The sequence below is a fragment of the Chrysochloris asiatica genome, unplaced genomic scaffold (assembly GCF_000296735.1).
Source record: "Chrysochloris asiatica unplaced genomic scaffold, ChrAsi1.0 scaffold00140, whole genome shotgun sequence".
Classification (NCBI taxonomy): domain Eukaryota; kingdom Metazoa; phylum Chordata; class Mammalia; order Afrosoricida; family Chrysochloridae; genus Chrysochloris; species Chrysochloris asiatica.
Window position 1 is genome coordinate 6644890 of NW_006408658.1, and position 19384 is coordinate 6664273.

A 19384-nucleotide genomic window follows, 5' to 3' on the forward strand; every position below is an offset into this window, starting at 1 on the left:
AACCTCCCAACAGCTCTCTCTGATATTCAGGGTTCAAATTCATAATGCATTTTTCAGATTAGCAAATGACTGTCAATTTCTGTCTGGTCATTTTGATTTTAATCCCCAAATTCTCCTTTAATGAATTTGCTCAAGACCTTTTCTTAACTTGTAGGTATGTTCACAACCACCCTCCTTTACTCTCTACATCACCTTTCTTCCTCAGCCTCTCCAAGCTTTCCCCAAAATCAGTAAATAAATAATGCTCAGGACGAGGGTTTGGGAGACAAAAGATATGGATTGGAAATCTGGGCCAGACCAAACTTGCTTTCTGGCCTCTTTATAGCTCAGTTTCATCATCTATTCAGGTAGTCTAATATTACTTATGCCTTAAACTCCCTCGGGGATATTAGGGGAATAAGTAAGTTTATGCCTGGGAAAATATCCTATTTTGAAAAGATCTCCAAGGAGAAGCTTTCATCATCTCTGTTACTGAATATAGTATCTTTTTTATTTTATTTTTTTAATGTTTTATTGTGAATTATATGGTAGTTTACATGAGAGAACTTAGTTTTACATTCATTCCATCGTATATCATCTCATTGCCATGGTTCCAATCCCCTCCATGCATCATCAACCAGCCAAAGGGTATATCCTAGAAACCCGCCCCCTACACTCCCCACCCCCACCCCAGTTTTCGGCCCACAGTCCCTTTCCCTCTCTGGATCCAAAGCCCCCAGCTGCTTCTTTGCTCCACGTCATCATCTCTGTCTCCCTCTCAGGCACCTGTGTTTCTCTGGGTAGGGTCCCGCTCTCGGCTCTTCTCCGTTGATGGTCCCAGATAGCTCTGCTCCTAGCCTATAGAATTAATCACCCCCTTCCTTGTTCTAAAACATCTACCTTTGCATTTCCAACCCTCATAATCCGTCCTGATAAGCATTCTTCACTACAGTATCACGAGTTACCCATCTGTATTTCCTTTCATCCGCTCTGCCCAGACAGATTGTATAGTACCCACTGGAGATTCTGCTTTCCTCCATGTTCCCTAGCACTAGGTTCCCCCTTGAAAGCTTGTAAGCCAGTCACTTCTTGCCTTTGTAGTCCCCCCCTCCCCATTTGAGTACCCAATGTCCAAGTTGCCCATCTCCGTCCACTCTGTGTGTGGAGGGGGTGGGAATGATTCTTGCTGTAAGGATTTGTTCCTTCTTTGGAGTTGCTGCCCACAGGTATAGGTCAAGTTCATCCAGTCATCCGGTCAAGGTCATGTGGGTTTCATCTGCAAGTGTGGGCACTCCTGTGCACATACCTTCTCTTCCTGTCAGCCGGTAGCTCCACTCTCCTCTCGAGTCCTCTGTGGTCATGCCACTAACTCTGGGCCCAGGAGTCCCCAGGTCTCCTCACACTGCTTGCCCTCCAGGTCCCCAACTGGGTCCACAGCAGTCCACTGAACATTGTAGGGCTTAGCTTGCCGCTTCATTGCTGCTTTTATCCCATTTCCCCCCATCGGTGATGTGTGTGGTCACCAATCAGAGCGTGCATTTCCGTTGAGTCTTAGTCTTGGAGGGGGGTTTGCGTTGAGAGGACCTGGCCACTTGCCTTGATGTTTCCTAGGGATGAATATAGTATCTTTTTAAACTTCCACCCCTGAATTGGTCTTCTTTCATGGAATGGATGAGTATGGCAAATTCCCTTACCTAGAAATCTTTAAAAAGTAGTGCGCTCACACCAACAATAACAGCAAAGATGAAAAATGTAGAGGACAATAAATGCTGGCGGGGATATAGAGAGACTGGGACACTCTTGCATTGCTGGTGGGACTGCAAAATGGTCCAACCTCTCTGGAAAGCAATATGGCATTTCCTCAGAAGGTTGAAAATAGAAATACCTTATGATCCAGCAATTCCTCTACTTGGTATTTACCCAGAAGAAAAACGAGCCACAGCACGAGAAGATATATGCACACCAATGTTCATAGCAGCGTAATTTACAATAGCAAAAAGATGGAGGCAGCCAAAGTGCCCATCAACTGAAGAATGGATAAACAAACTGGTACATACGCGCGATGGAATATTATGCTACCTTGAAAAATAACGAGGAAGCTGCAAGCCACCTCATAACACGGATGAACCTTGAGGACATCATGTTGAGTTGGGGGGTGGAGGGAATTCTTTGTTGATTTGCTGGGAGGGGTCGGCACAGGCTTGCAGGGTATACCCTTTGGTTGGTTGATGATGCATGGAGGGGATTGGAACCATGGCAATGAAACGATATACGATAGAATGAATGTAAAACTAATATTCTCCCATGTAAACTATCATATAATTCACAATAAAACATTAAAAAACAAGGTAGTGCAGGTTTTTTTTTTTTCAGACTAAGACGTTAAGAGATTTACTAGAATATGTCTAGAGAATGTTGATCTACATTCAGTGTAGAAGAAAAACTTTTATGCTTAGCCTAAAATAAAAACTTCTAAGTGTGATATGTTATATTTAGAAGTTTTTATTATATTCTAAGTTGTAAAGGATTTCATTCTTCTTGGATCAACTATCAACACTCACGGAACCAGCAGTCAAGAAATCAAACGACATAACTGCATTAGGCAAATCTGCTGCACAAGACCTTTTTAAAGTGTTGAAGAGCAAAGATGTCAGCTTGAAAACTAAGGTGCACCTGACCCAAGCCATAGTATTTTCAATAACCTCATATGCATGTGAAAGCTGGGCAGTGAATAAGGAAGTCTATAGAATGATGCTTTTGAGTTATGGTGTTGGAGAATATTGAAAGTGCCATGGACTGCCAAAAGACCCAATAGATCCGTTTTGGAAGAAGTGCATCCAGAGTGCTCCTTGGAGGCCAAGATGGCCAAACTTCATTTCTCATACTTTGGACTTATTGTCAGGAGGGACCAGTTGCTGGAGAAGGTAAGATGGAGGGTCAGAGAAAAAGAGGAAGATCCCCAACAAGATGGAATGGCCAAGTGGCAGCATCAGTGGATTCAAGTGTTGCAACAGTAGTGAGGTTGGCCCAGGATCGGGTAGTGTTTCGTTCTGCTGTGCATAAGGTCGCTATGGGTTGGTACCATCTCGATGTCACCTAACAACAATGGGTAAATAAGCAAAGGAGCTCTGGTAGCATAGTAGTTACAAATTGGGCTGCTAACCTCAGGGTCAGCATTTTGAAACTATCAGCTATTCCAAGGCAGAAAGATGAGGCTTTCTGCTCCCGTAAGATTTGCCACCTCGGAGTCCTTATCCAGAATTGCAGTGAGTTAGCACCAACTCAGTGCACTTTAACAACAACAACAACAACAACAATGGGTAAATATATGGAGTCCTTTTATGGTGCTGTAGGATAAAGCACTTGACTACAAGGTCGGCAGTTCAAGCTCACCAGCCGCTCCTTGGAAACCCTATACAGGGTCACTATAAGTTGGAACTGACTCAATGGCACTTAACATGATATCAGCCATGTCTGACCTTTGCCTACCTCTTTAGCTTCGTCTCTCACCCTCTTTCACCTTCTAGTTGTACTTTCTCAGCATACTAGGTTCTGTCATCCAGGAACATTCATCATGATACCATTCTCCTTCTTGACCCACTACTAGACCATCACGACAGAGATTAGAGGTGCTTCCTTCAGGAAGTCTTCCTTGATTCCTCCATGTTGAGTGAAACACCTTTCCTCTATTGTTGTTAAGTGCTGTCAAGTCAGTTCTGACTCATAGCCACCCTGTATAGGGTTTCCAGGGAGTGACAGATGAGCTTGAACCTGCCAACCTTGCAGTTCAAACTGACTTTGCAGTCCAGTGCATTAACCTGCAGCACTGCGAGGAGGTAAACTTGTACTTTCTTGGTTACCTAGGCTTACGCCATTAAGCATTTATTATAGTATAGCACACTGCATTATAGTTTGTTTCCCTTCAGTAGACCTAAGTTTTAAAGGAGGTTTCATTTTTTATTTCTGAATCTGTAGTCCTATGGATGGTATCTAGTAAGTGCTTAGTATTTGTTGATTGACTATTTGACCTTGTTGCCTGGAGAGAAAACTTATGAAAGAGACATAATTCTAGGCCGTAGGATTTTCTCTGTGCCTTTATGAAGGACAGAAGTAGGACCGAGAGGCACAAGGGACATAAAGACTGATTTTTCAGGTCAGTATCAGAAAGAGCTGTCTAGCATACCTATCTGCAGTGGGATGGCCTGCCTCATGAGGTCTAAGGACCATTTGCCAGGGGTGTAGTAAAAGAGAATTGGTCAACCCTGTAAAGTATTTGAGCAATGTGTCTTCCCAGATCACAGAAACTACAGTGAATAGATCTGCTTAATAAGCTTCCTGACAACTAAGGTAACAGCCATGCCTCCCTGTTGTCTTCTCCAGGCTCAGATTGCAGTGATTTCAGCATTTCTTATGTGATCTGATTTCCAGACCCTTTGTAATCCTGGCTGCTCCCTATGCCATGGTTGCTGGTCAATATTCTTGGTATGGTATGGTCCCAAGACCTGGTTTCAGGGCCTCAGGAATGGTTGACAGAGCAGAGCTGCATTTTCCATCGAAGGTGTATTTTGAGTTAAATAATCTTAAGATTGCTTTAGCTTTTTATGGCAGCAGGCCCTGTTGGCATAGATTGCCTGGCAATTTGTGGTCAGCTAAAGCCCCTTGATGTGTTTCATATGAGCTGCTATTAGGTCACTTCTTCTCTGTCCTGTACTTGGCTAGAGTTAGGTTTCAGCATGTTATTTTGGTTCTTCATTTCAATTTATTGGCGTATGGAATGTTAGAGTTGGAAGAACTCTAGAAGCAAGCTTTTTATCCATTTAGGATCTTGCTGCTTCTATGTTCATGTTCATTGCTCCATGCTCCTTCCCTCTCCCCAGCTTTTTTGTGCTGTTCACAATTTGATAACCAAGTCCTTTATATCTTCTTCTAAATCACCCATGAAAAATAATGACCAGAAACGCATCTTGGATTCCTCCCTCTGGTTGACCTCAGCCTACATATTAACAGTTTTTATAAACTGATTGTTCTGAGTATGAGGCTCTTACTATGTTCTGTTACATGGACTTGTAGTGTTCATTTCATCTAAAGTACTTTCATCTAAGCATGGTGGGTGATACATAGGAAGATGCAGAAATGGTAAGGCGAAAATCTTGAAAATTAAAAGTGCCAAGCACCAGCAGACTGGCAAAGAAAGCTGGTGCTTAGAGATAAAGAGGCAATAATCTAGAAGCTCTTTCTGTTCTGATTGTTCTTTTGAATTTTAGCTCCTCTGAGGTGAAAGAAATTTAGAGGTTGTCTAGTTCACTGTCACCTGGATTGTTGTTGTTGTTGTTAAGTGCCGTCAAGTTGGTAACAACTCAGAGCGACCCATATAGGGTTTCCAAGGAGCAGTTACTGACCTCGCAGTTCAAACTAACCTTAGGGTTGAGTGCTTATCCTGCGGTTCCACACCAGGACTCCTCTCCTGGATTAGAAGTACTAATTGTCAGGTGTTGATTCTTTTCCTGTCAACACACTTTCCAAGGATAGGGATCTCTCAGCTGAAAAAAAGGAAACCCATTTAAGTATGGAATATCTCTGATAAAATCTAACAGCATCATCTTCCTCCTGATTTTCCAGATCAGAAAATCTGGAATAGTCCCATCAGTAAACATTTGCTGAATGGATCAGTGAGTCGTTTTCTGGCTAGTCTTTACTTCACCCTCATGTTTTTAGATTCAGAAAAAGAAAAATGAATGACTTTTACTCTCCCCCTCCACCTGGCGAAATCTAAGCCTCCTTCAGGAACCAACCAGACCTCTGTCTCGCTCAAGAAAAATCCTCTAGCAGGTCCTTCCCACACTGTTACTTCTCCTCTGAATTCATATGTTGGTACTTCATGCTTTGTGTGGCTGTCTCATTTATGTGTCTGTGTGTCATCATCCCAAGTCTGGGAAGAGTCAAGGCTTCCCAAAATTCTGCACCATCTATGTTGTTGTTGTTGTTAAGTGCCGTCGAGTCGGTTCCGACCCATAGCGACCCTGTACAGGGTTTCCGAGGGTGTAAATCCTTACGGGAGTAGAAAGCCTCATCTTTCTCCCGCGGAGCGGCTGGTAGTAGCATTTATTAAATCAAATGTGTGTGTTTAAGTGTTGCCACCAGATGGCAACAGAGTCCTTGCCATTATTCTAAGAATCATACCTTCAACCAAGTCCTGGTGTGGCGCTGTAGGATAAGCACTAGACTGCTGTCCAAAATGTTGGTAGTTCAAACCCACCAGCTGCTCCTTAGAAGCCCTATTTATGGTTGTTATGAGTCAAAATAGACTCGACCACACTTAACAAAAATAACAAAGCCATTGCCGTTGTTGACAGGGAGCTGTCCAAAATTCAAGCTGGATTCAAAAGAGGACATGGAATGAGGGTTATAATTGCTGATGTCAGATGGGGTTTGAGTTTGTCTAAAAGCAGAAATTACCAAAAGAGGCTTACTTGTACTCTATTGACTTTGCAAAGGCATTCAACTGAGTTGTCAGGTTTCCTAGAGTCAGTTCTGACACATAGCGAAGCAACTCGGTGCTTTCCAGAATGAAACACTGCCCAATCCTCACAGTTATTGTTACATTTGAGCCCTTTGCTATTGGATACTGCATCAATCCATTTATCTGGGGGTCTTCCTCTTTTTCACTGACCCTCCACTCCACCAAGCATGATGTCCTTCTCCAGGGATTGGTCCCTCCTAATAACATGTCCACAGTATTGGAGACAAAGTCTCACCACTGGCTTCTAAGGAACATTCTGACTGTACTTCTTCCAAAACAAATTTGTTTGCTTTTCTGGCAGTCGATGGTACTTTTAACATTCTTCTCTAACACCATAGTTCAAATGCATCAATTCTTCTACCGTCTTCCTTATTCATAGTCCAACTGTCACATGCATATGAGGCGATTGAAAATACCATGGCTTGGGTCAGGTACACACCTTAGTTCTCACACTGGTATCTTTGCTCTTGAATACTTTAAAGAGGTCTTGTGCTATTGTTTTACATCACGAGGATCTGTTTTCTTTACATTGAGGTGCAATCCATGCTGAAGAGAGTAGTCTTTCATTTTTATTTACTAAGTATTTAAAGTCCTCTGCTTTATGCAAGCAAGGTTGTATCATCTGCATATCGCAGTTTGTTAATCCTGATGCCACATTCTTTTTCATATAATCCCAGTTTCTCTGATTATATGCTCAGTTTAAAGACTGAGTAAGTATGGTAAAAGAATACAACCCTGGTGCACATCTTTCCTGATTTTAAAGCATTTAGTATCCCCTTATTCTGTTCTAACAACTGCTTCTTAGTCTATGTACAGGTTCCTTATGAGCATAATTAAGTGTTCTAGAATACCCATTCTTCACTATGTCAGCCATAGATTGTCATGGTCCACACAATCGAAAGCCTTCACATAGTCAATAAAGCCCAAGTATAAGCATCTTTCTGATATTCTCTACTTTCAACCAAGATCTGTGTGACATCAGCAGTGATATCCCTAGCGCCTCGTTCTCTGAATCCTGCTTCAATTGCTGATGTACTGTTGCAACTGGTTTTCAATTATCTTAATAGAAATTTTACTTACATGTGATATTAATGATACTGTTCAATAGTTTTCATATCCTGTAAGTCACTTTTCTTTGGAATAGGTGCAAATATGGGTCTCTTCCGATCAGTTGGTCAGGTAGCTGTCTTCCTAATTTCTTGGCATTGATGAGTGAGTGCTGCATTAGCTTGTTGAAAGATTTCAATTTGTGTTCTGTCAATTCCTGTTTTTCATCAGGACTTTCAGTGCAACTTGGACTTTTTTCTTCAGTGTCCTTAATTCTTGATCATATGCTACCTCTTGAAATAGTTGAACATCAACCATTTCTTTTTGATAAAATGACTCTGTGTATTCCTTCCATCTTTTGTTACTTTCTGCATCATCCAATATTTTGCCCATAAAATCCTTCAATATTTCAAGTTGACATTTGAAGCTTTTTTTAGTTCTCTAAGCTTGAGAAATGCTGAACACAGTGTTCCATTTTGGTTTTCTAACTCTAGGTCTTTGCACATTTCATTTATAATACTTTGTCATCCTGAGCTGTCCTTTGAAATTTTCTGTTTAGCTCTCTTTTGTTGGGTGGTGGTGGGGGGTGTCATACCACTTTATTATGTTTCAGAGGGGGAGAGGCAATGTAGTCCTATGAGCGTGGTCTGGCCAGAATCTCCTGGACCCCTCAGCTGCCAAAAGTACTGTTCATCTCTTTAACTTCTTAATTTCTTCCATTCATTGTGAGTTCGCTACACTCAAGAGCTAGTTTTGAAGTTTCTTCTACATCCATTTTCATCTTTTCTTTATTTCTTGTCTTTTTAATGACCATTTTCTTTTTTCCTGTATGATATTCTTGATGTCATCCCATAACTCTTCTGGCCTTTAGTTATTAATTTCTAATACATCAAATCACTAGACTGATGTGGATCATAACAAACTATGGATAACATCATAAATAATTGGTATTCCAGAACACTTCATTGTATTCACTAGGAACTTACATAATATAGGCCATGGGGCAGTTGTTAGAATAGGACAAGGTAATACTGAATGGTTTAAAATCAAGAAAGGTGTGTGCTAGGGTTGTATCCTTTCACCATACTTAATCTGTATCCAAACAAATAATCAGAGAAGCTGAATTATGTAAAGAAGAACACGGCATCAAGATTGGGAAGTCTCATTAATGAACTTTGATATGTGGATGATTCAACCTTGCTTTCTGAAAGCAAAGAGGACTTAAATCTTACCAATGAAGATTAAAGACTATATGGATTATACCTCAATGTAAGGAAAACAAAGATCCTCATAACTGGACCAATAAATAACATCATGGGAGGAAAGATTGAAGTTGTCAAAAACTTCATTTTGCTTGGATTCACAGACAACACTCATGGAAACAGTAGTTAAGAAATCGAATGATGTATTATTGCATTAGGCAAATCTGCTACAAAAGGCTTATTTAAAGTGTTAAGAAACAAAGATGTTGATTTGTGGAATTATGTGCACTTGACCCAAGTCATGGTATTTTCTTTCAATAGTTTCATGTGCATATGGAAGTTGGACAGTGAATAAGGTAGACTGTAGAAGAATTGATGTATTTGAATTATGGGATTTGAAAAGAATATTGAAAGTTAATCACATTCAGAAGAACAAACAAGTTTGTACTGGAAGAAGTACAGCCAGAATGTTCCCTACCAGCGAGGATGGTGAAACTTCATCTCATGAACTTTGGACATGTTGTTAGGAAGGACCAGTCTCTGGAGAAGGGTACCATGGTTGGTAAAGTGGAGGGTCACCAAAAAGGTGGAAGAACCTCAATGAGATAGATCAACATAGTGACTACAAAAGTGGCATCAAACTTATAATAATAATTGTGAGGATGGCATAGGACTAGGCAGTGTTTCATTTTGTTGTGCATAGGGTTGTTAATGAGTTGGAGCTGATTTGGTAGTACATTACAACAACAGTAACACCCCACTACTTGGCCAGGAAGATAAATGAATTTTTTTTTTATTGCTCAAATAATGTTTTATTTGATTATAAAAATAAATAGCTCTTGTGCACTGATGTTCACTGCAGCATTATTCATACTAGTCAAAAGGCATAACTTAAATATTGGCAGATGAATGTATGAAAAATATGTATTACATACATACATAGAGTTGTTGTTGTTGTTAAGTGCCATCGAGTCGGGTCCGACCCATAGCGACCCTGTACAGGGTTTCCGAGGGTGTAAATCTTTACAGGAGTAGAAAGCCTAGTATATAAGTAAATCAGAAAGTATTGCTGCAAAAGTTCCAGTTAATAAACATACAGGTTTACTCAATCTGTATTTAAACATGTGTATGTGATCAGTGGATGGATGCAGACAAGTTTTCTCAGCAGTGTACTTGTCTTAGTCTCATTAGGGTGCGTTAAAAAAAAAGTTACAATCAAAACAGTAACTACCAAGGGCATCTGCTGGGCCAGTTAAATTTGAAGCAGAGAGGTCAGCTCAAAAGGTTATGGCCACTATTTTTTTTGTGTGATTCCAAAGGGATAATAAAAGTTTTATAAAGGTTTCTATGAGTTTATAATATATATATATTTTAACTTATTCACATATGGTGGTGGTGGTGAACAACACTTAACAACAACCTAGAAAAGAATGTTGTTGTGTTAAGTGCTGTGAAGTCAGTTTCGACTCATAGCTACCCTGCATAGTGTTTCCTAGGCTATAAATCTTTACAGGAGCAGAAAGCCTCATCTGTCTTCTGTGGAACAGCTGGTAGTTTCAGACTGCTGACCTTGGGGTTTTTACGTTGTTTTTAGGTGCCATCTAGTTGTTTTTGTCTCCTAGCTGTCCTGTGTACAACAGAATGAAACATTGCCCAGTTGTGCACTGTCTTCACATTCATTGCTATGTTTGCAGACATTATTGCAGCCTCTGTGTCAGTCTGAGTGTCTTCTTTTTCACTGGCCCTCTATTTTAGCAAGCATGATGTCCTTTACTTGAGTCCTGGTGTGGTGCTCTGTGGCGCTCTGTGTTAATGCGCTTGACTGCAAAGCTGGTTTGAACTGTAAGATCAGTGATTCAAATTCATCAGCCACTCCTTGGAATCCCTATACAGGGTTGCTATGGGTTGGAACCAACTTGATGGCACTTAACACCACCAATGTCCTTTTCTAGGTCTCTAGAAATGGCATGTCCAAAATACATGAGACAAAGTCTTGCCACCCTTGCTTTAAATTTCTATTGTGAACTGAGTGATAGTTTACATGGGAGAACATCGGTTTTACACTCATTGTTCTCATTGCAATGATTACAGTCTCCATGCATCTTCATTCAACAGTATTTGCTTCTATTCCCTTTGGGGTTTTTGGGGGTGTGGGATGTATGCAAAAACACTCAGGAATATATAATAATTTAAACAACCAAAGGGCACATTCTGTAAGCCTACCTCCTAGCCGCCAGCACTCAATCATCCTTGCTTTTAAGGAGAATTCTGACTGTACTCATTCTAACGTTTGTTCATTCTTCTGGCAGTCAGATGGTATGTTCAGTATTCTTTGTCAACACCACACTTCAAAGGCATCCATTCTTCTTTGACTTTCCTAATTCATTGTTCAGCTTTTGCATGTGTATGATGCAATTGAAAATACCATGACTTGGGTTGGTGGTGGTTATGTGCTGTGGAGGTGGTTTTGATTCATAGTGACCCTGTACGGGGTTTCCGAGGCTGTGAATCTTTACAGGAGCAGAAAGCCTCATCTTTCTACTGCGGAACAGCTGGTAGTTTCGAACTGCTGACCTTAAGGTTCGCAATGACTTGGATTAGGTGCACCTTAATCCTCAAAGTGATACCTTTTTTTAAATTTTGTATTTTGAATTGAGTGAAGGTTTACAGAGGTTATCAGTTTTACATTGATCAAATAATTTGCTTTATTACAATGATTGCAACCTCCTTCATGTGCCAACAGTTAACATCTCTATTCACTTTAACTATTGCATTCCTCCCTGTGTCTCTTGCTACCTTCATCTTTCCTCTGCTAATCTCCCTCTTGTTGTACACTGCCTGCCCTGTCACCCATGTTAACGTGTGTATATTCTATGTGTATATTCTATCCCAAGAATAGTTTTCACAACATTGCCCCACCATAAACATTATAGGTTGTTTCTTTAATTAAGAAAACCTTTTACAAAATCCTTCCAAGACTAAGACTCAAGGGGACTACACAAGCAGGCATCAGTCTGACTGGTGACCACATTGGTCACCGATAAGGGGAAGTGAGGAAAAATCAGTGAGGAAGCTGTGAGCTAAGTCCTACAGCGTTCAATAGACTCCTGTGAACCTGGGTGGAGTCATGGTTGGCCAGCAGTATGGCAAGACCTGGGGACTCCTGGGCCCAGAGATAGTGACATAGCCACAGAGGACTAAAGTGGAGAGTGAAGCATCCAGCTGATAAGAAGAGAGGGCATATGCACAAGAACACCCACACTTGCAGATAATACCCACTTGACCTGGCTTCAATGGCCGGATGATTAGAACTCAACTAGAAGAACAAAGAAGAGTTTAAAAAAAAAAAAAGTAATCTGATACAATTTGATGAACTTTGACCTACACCTATGGATGCAGTAGCTCAAAAGAGGGAACAAATCTTTACAATGAGGATCATTCCCATCCCCTCAGTACACAGGGTAGACAAGGATGGGCAACTTGGACATTGGCTACCCAAAATGAGGGGTCTACAAAGGCAAGAAGTGACTGGCTTACCAGCTTTCAAGAGGGAACCTAGATCTAGAGGGCATGGAGGAAGGGTAGAATCTCCAATGAGTAGTATCCAATCTGTCTGGGTGGGGCTGACGAAAGGAGATGGGGATAGGTTTCTTGTGGTACAATAGTGAATAATTGCTATCAGGACTGACTATGAGGGTTGGAAATGTAAAAGTAGATGTTTTGTAGCAAAAGGAGGGGAGGGATTAACTTTGCAGTCCAGGAGCGGAGGGCCCTGGGACCATCAAAGGAGAAGAGCAGAGTGCGGGACCCTAGCCAGAGAAAGTGATGCAAGAGATAGAGGCAGAGACAATGATGTGGAGAGATGGAGCAGCTGGGGACTCTAGACCCAGAGAGGAAAAGGGGCTGTGTGCTGACGACTGGGGCAGCAGGTTTGCAGGGTATACCCTTTAGTTGACTAATGATGCATGGTGGGGATTGTAACCATGGCAATGAAATGGTATACGATAGGATGAATATAAAGTTAATATTCTCTCATGTAAACTCACATAATTCACAATAAGAACTTTAAAAAAAAAAAAAAAAAGACAAAAGGACAAAGAAGCTAGTAGAGATCAGAGAAACTGCCTGTCACCAGCAAGGAGAGCCAGAAGCAAAGCTCAGCATTTCCGCCCAGGTCCTTGTACTGGGAACTGTATGGATCCAGGAAAAGATTGATGCCAAGACACATGATGGAGGTTTGCAGGGAATGCAGAGCCTACAGATGCTGAAAGGTGTGCCATGCAGTGAATTGCTTTTTTGTGGCACTTTTAGCCCTGCTCTTTGCGACTCCCACCAAAAGACTGACTGGGACCATGCAGATTGGGTGTATTGGAATTCCAAAACAGGAAAAGAAACTCACCTGTACAGTTTCTGCTGAGAAATTTTTGTCATATTGGTTCTTCTTTGTTAGGTAACTTTTTGTTTTTCCCAAGCTGCTCTCCAAAACCTAAATAAGACAATGATCCTTTCCTTGTCTCACTTGGGTTTTGGAGAGTTTGATTATGAATTGTCTTGGTGATTTTCTTTTCGGATCTGTCCTGTTTGGGGTTTGTTCAATTTCAGGTATGCTTATCTTTTCATCTTTCATGATGTTAGGAAAGTTTTCTTCCAACAACTCTTCACACAAGTTTCTTTTCCTGTTTTGGAATTCCAGTCACCCATAGGTTTTTCCTCTTTATGGTTTCCCACATAACTCTTAGGCTTTCTTCGGATTGTTTCATTCTTTTTTTGATTGTTCTCCTAGCATACTAGTATTGAGAGATTTATCTTCAAGTTCACTAATTCGGGCTTCCATTACTTTGAATCTACTCCTTTGTCCTTTCACTGTATGGTCCATTCCTGAATTCTTAGTATTAATCTTTCGGGTTTCTAATTGCAGGTTTTGTATTATTTCAAAACTTATTTTGTTTGTTTGATCCTATAGTGTTTCCCTGAATTTGTTTAAAGTTTTTTGTGTGTTTTTCCTTGCTGTCCTTGATGTTTCTGTCAGTCTTTTGAAAGTACCAAAATATCATTATTTTGAACTCTTTCATTTAGTTCTGTTAACCTTTTCTTCCTCAGAAACATGTTTCCAACTCTGTGTCTGGTCATTTGTTTGAGCTATTCTCTCATTTCTTTGTGTGAGCAAATGATCTGTTGTCTGTGGGACATTGGGCTGTTGTCGTATTTGTGTTTAATTGATGATTGTATATTGATGTGTTATCACCAACTGTCTTCTGTAAGTGTAGTTAGAAAATGGAAGCGTGTATACTGTTTTATTTGCCGTTTGTTCACTTTAGTTTGGGGTGTAGGTGGTGTTGGCTGGTGTTTATCATTGATCAGGTGGTATATTATGTTATTAAGTGCCGTCGACATGGTTCTGACTCATTGCAACCATGTATAGGGTTTTGCAGGAGCAGCTGGTGGGCTTGAATTGCTGGTTTTGTGGTTTGCAGTCCAGTGCTGATCCTATAGCACCACACCAGGTGTCAGGTGGGATAGGAGCTGATATCAGCTGTTGCTCAGTGGGTGGACCTGCAGAGGATCCAGTATTGACTGGGTTTTATGGGCACAGTTGGTGTCTCCTGTCTGATGGGAAAGAGAAAAACCCTCCCACACACCCACACAAAGAAAACAAAATAGAATAAACAAGCATGGAACCAACAATGAAAAAAGGACATAATAAAGAGAAAAAATAAAAACAGAGAGTAACCAGAAAAAAAGAAAAGAATATAATAGCGATAAAGACAAAAAGAGGGACAGAGAAATGGAGCTATAGAAAAGAGAAAAAAAAGGAAGAAATTTTTGAAACACTTAGAAAAACTAGGAGAGGAAAGATAGAAAGAGAGCGTAGGGAACACTAAAGGAAATACAAAAGGGAAAAAATAAAAGGGGAAATGAGAAACAGAAGAAATGAAGGAAAAACAAATTGAAGGTAGAAAGGATAAAATTCAAAAGAATGGAAAGAGAAGGAAGAGAAAGAATAAACAAAAACAATGAAACAACAAAAGGAAAAAAACAAGTCAAAAACACCACAAAAAACAGTGCAGCTGTTAGACCCAGAGAGGAGAAAACTCTGGGGAGCTCTTGCAACCTGAGAGCTCACAAATTAGGTGTGAGAGGAATGTGACAGCAGAGTTTCTAGCCCTACATGGAGTTCCTATCAGCCCGTGTAATCTGTGCTCAGGGCACTCAGTCTGAAAGTAATACATGGAGGCGATTTATGGAGCTTGTTTCCATGTCTTTTAGGACTACGGGAAAGCTAGGGGCAGGGTGTTGGTCTGGTGGTTCTGTGGGTTCTGTAGGTGTGCAGCCCAGCCCACCTGAATCCAGCCATCAAAGCAGTGCATTTGGTCACTGCCTCACACTGGTGTGGCTTCCAGCCACATGGCTTAGAATTCCCAGAGAGCAGGATCTGAGCTGGAGGAGGATAAGGATGGCAGCTAGCCATACCTTGGGGCACCAGGGGAGCTTGGGGAATAAGAAGGAGTCACACCTTTCTGTCACCTATGTGAATCTGCTCAGCCAGGCTACCTTCTGTTTCCAAAGCTTACAAGATGGCTTTGTCACATCTGGTGGGGCCATTCACCAGTCAGCCTCTGATCAACTTCTCCTCCCAGCAAGCACTCAGTTCACTTCTCTAACCTTTTCTCTAAAGATCAAGGCTCCAGGTTTTCCACCTCATGTCTGTTTCATTTGGTCTCTCAAATCTTTGTTGTAGAGGCCCATGTCTTCCATCTTTCCAGAAGTCCTCCGATAAATGAGTTTTTGATACATGGACGAAGTTTGAAGACTTAATGCTGAGTGAAATAAGACACAAAAGGACATATATTGTATGGCCTTACTTAATAAAAAGAAAGATAAGAACAAGAGACTATATAATGGCAAAAGCTTATTAGTGGCTATCAAGGACAGTAGGCAGAGGGAAAAGGGAATTGTTGCTTATGAAGTACTGAGTTTATGTTTCAAAGGCATAAAACAATTCCAGTGCTAAGACAGAAGTTTGGAGTAATCACTAGTCTTCCTAATGCCTTCCAACTCCCCTAACCACTCTCCTTTCACAGAAAACTGAAGATGACCCCAGATTTCTGCCTTAGAATAGAATTTTATGATTTGAATCCCTTTAGTTAATAGATCTGAGGTAAAGATCTGAAGGAGGGGAGAGCATTCTAAAACAGGACTATGCCCTACTTTCCTATAATTTACCTATCCCCATGTATGGAAGATCTGTCACTGCCTGACAGTTGATCATGTCACAAGGGAAACAGATGAATATGGCCTAGTCTCTGGCCTCAAGGAGCTTATATTCAGTAAAGAATGAATTTTAATCCAGCCTTATACCCTAGATAAGTTCTATAACAGTGGTAGAAAAAGAAAATGCTTTTGGAGCACTGACTAATTTTGCCTGGGAAGATTGAAGGCTCCATGTGTTATTATTGGAATGTGATATTATCAGATAAAAAGGCAGGTAGAAGGATATCTTAACCTGAGGTACAATTTGACTAGAGGCATGGGGAGTTGTAGGTGGTGGCCTTCAAAGTAGTGGGGTAGACCACATTATGGAGGACTTGATTGTCTGGCTAGGAATCATGGGCCTTATCCTTATATGCAGGATACCATTGTTGTTGTTGTGTGTGCCATTGCGTTAGTTCCAACCCATAGCAACCCTATACAGGGTTTCTGAGGAGTGGATGGTGAGATTGAACCGCTGACCTTGTGGTTCAAAGTGATTTTGCAGTCCAGCTCATTAACCCACAGCGCCACACCAGAATCTTAACCAGGTGCACGACATGTTCAAAGCTGTGTTAGTAATAACACTGTAGTGCTCCTAGGAAGGATACATTGAAAGAGATGACATTCAATGCAGAGAAGCTAACAAGAAGTTGCTATAGTGTACCTGACAAGAGGTAGCTAGGACTGAACTGGAAAGAATGCAGCCTATTGATGTGCTCCCAGATTTCTAATCAGTGAATGGAAATGTCTTTAACCAAAAAGAGAACTAGAGGAAAGCATCAGGCTAAAAGGGAAAACACAGGATGCATTCTGGACTTGCGGATGAAGCTGCAGCGAGAGCTGGTTAGAGCTGAAGTGCTTGTGTTTGTATTTCAGATGGTGACTCTCTTTCAGATGTGGGTTGTCCCCCTCTATTTCACAGTGAAGCTGCACTGGTGGAGGTTCCTAGTGATCTGGATTATTTTCTCTGCCATCACTGCCTTTGTCACCTTCAGAGCCACCCGAAAACCTCTCATACAGACAACCCCAAGGTGAGAGTTCAGGTAATGGGGAAGAGCCCAGGTATCCTGAAACTAATGGGTTGGTATGCAAGGAGCTCTGGTAATGTAGTGGTTACGAATCGGGCTGCGAACCTACCAGCCGCTCTGTGGGAGAAAGATGAGGCTTTCTACTCCCTTAAAGATTTACACTCTCAGAAACCCTGTACAGGGTCGCTATGGGTTGGAACTGACTCGATGGCACTTAACAACAATGCATGGAAGGAGGGTGATTTAAATAGGAAAATATACAGTTTTTGTCTTCTGAGGTTATTTGACATGGGACCCCTCCATAACAAGTTGATTGGGAGTCCCATCACCCCTCTGTTCACAGATGAAAACCCCAAAACCTTTCTCCACAACTTAGGATTTAAATAAATAAATGAATCCTGGTCTTTCTGTGGTTTTGTTTTACATTTTACCTTCTGTGAACACTTCTCTGGTTTTTAAAGTAGATTTTGTTATATTCTCTTAATATAGCCATAGTAATTTTCCTTTATAATTTATTACTTAACAATTTTTAGCTACGTATTGAATGTCTATATCTTTTATTAAACTATAACTATGAAGTCAGGTACCACATCTATTTTGTCACTGTATATCCAGACCCTGGCATTTGGACTGGCACATAGTAGGTCTTCTTTATGAATTTTAATTGAATGAATGAATCCTAGCAAGTTTGCAATTTTCCAACAGTGCTTTTTTCTTGGGTCACAAAGCCCCTGCCTATATAATTCTTGTATTTTATTCAAATATATCCTTAGTTGATCGTCTCAACTAGCATGTGAGGTGATTTAATATCTGTATTTGACAGAAAAGAAAGATACTTTACATTCATTCATTTGACAAGCACCTGCTGTGTGCCAGGCTCTTGTGTTGAACTCTGGGATACAGACATGAATAAGACATGGTCCCTGCCCTCAAGGAATACTTGGTTTCATAGAGGAAATGGGTGAGAAAGCACCTGTGGCAGTGCCGTTGGTAAGTGGGAGAGAGGTGTGCACACGTCCAGGAGAGCCCAATGGAGGAACTAGCCACTCTTCAAGCTGTGACCACGTGACCCAGAGTCTCCTTTGCATACTGTACTTCTTTGTATGCCTCTTGTGCTCTGCTATTACTGTCTTTCTCTGGCCTTCTGAATTTCTTTGTACAAAGTAAAGTTTATCATCAAGGTGAAGTTAGTGATCCAGAGGCCCCTGTTTGGCTGGAGTTGTTTATTTTAAAGACCTATGTAGAAGGTTCAGACTCTGGAGCCAGATGGATGAGGACTGGAAACCTGCTCTGCTATTTGTTTGTTATATGACCAGTATGACTTTACCCTTCTGAACTTCAAATATTTTAGCCCTCAAAATGGGATAATACTGCTAGTTCATACAGGATGATTATGAAGAAAAAGTGCAATGAAATATATTAAGAATCGCCAAATAACAGTGTTAACTGCTAACAAGCTTAGCTTGCATGACTGAAACTGTGTCTATAACATTTTGATAAAACTAACCTTTGATAGTGCTTTACAATCCAAAAGCATTTTAATAAACATTAATCCTTTCAGCATTTATTGAGCACTTAATATGAACCAGGGAAAAAACCCTGTACAGTCCAATGAGGAAGATAGCATGGTTTTCCTCTTTTACAAATATACTTGTCTCAAAAAATAATGTAATTTACCAGGATTATTCAACTAGTAAAATTTACCACACAACCCAAATTGAATTGCTTGATCTGATAGTCCACATCCTTTCATCTTATTACCTTAAGATCAGTGCAAAGTCTGTGTGTGGTCCTGAGGTCAGACATTACAAATTGTTTGGTGTTTTTTCCTAGCCTCTGAAGCCTTCACTCCTGGCTTAACCACAGCAGGGAGGCACATGTGGGAGGGACCTTTAAAAGCCTGCAAGGTTGGTTAGTAACCTGGTTGACTCTGAGGGACTAGGCAGACTTGTGTTTGGTTATTTAAGCAAATGGCTAAATTTTTCTCTTTTCACATGTAGGATAGTAGATTCTGATATCAGGGACTTAACCGCCATAGCATTTAAAAGGGTCTGGTGCATTCAGCTGGGGGTAAACAATCCAATTCCACATTGCTCTTCATTGGATTCTGAAGCAGTGGCCCCCCCCCTTCAGAAGCATTGAACAACATGCTTCCCTTGTTGTTGTTGTTGTCAGGTGCCATCGAGTCAGAACCGACTCATAGTGACCCCATGCACAGCAGAACGAAACAATGACCAATCCTGGGCCAACCTCACTACCGCCACCACACTTGACGCCATCAATGATGCCACCTGGCTGATCCATCTCATTTGGGGTCTTCCTCTTTTTCTCTGACCCTCCACCTTACCCAGCATGAC

The 19384-nt window shown here is 41.0% G+C and overlaps 1 protein-coding gene across 1 annotated transcript in view; it reads left to right on the top strand.

Moving 5' to 3' along the window:
* The window catches only part of RNF121 (ring finger protein 121), a 137190-nt gene that overhangs the window by 91459 nt on the left and 26347 nt on the right, over nucleotides 1-19384 (top strand). Inside the window, exon 4 of the mRNA XM_006870258.1 lies at nucleotides 16876-17030. Coding sequence (XP_006870320.1) covers nucleotides 16876-17030 — 155 coding nt within the window. The remainder of the gene's footprint in view (nucleotides 1-16875; nucleotides 17031-19384) is intronic.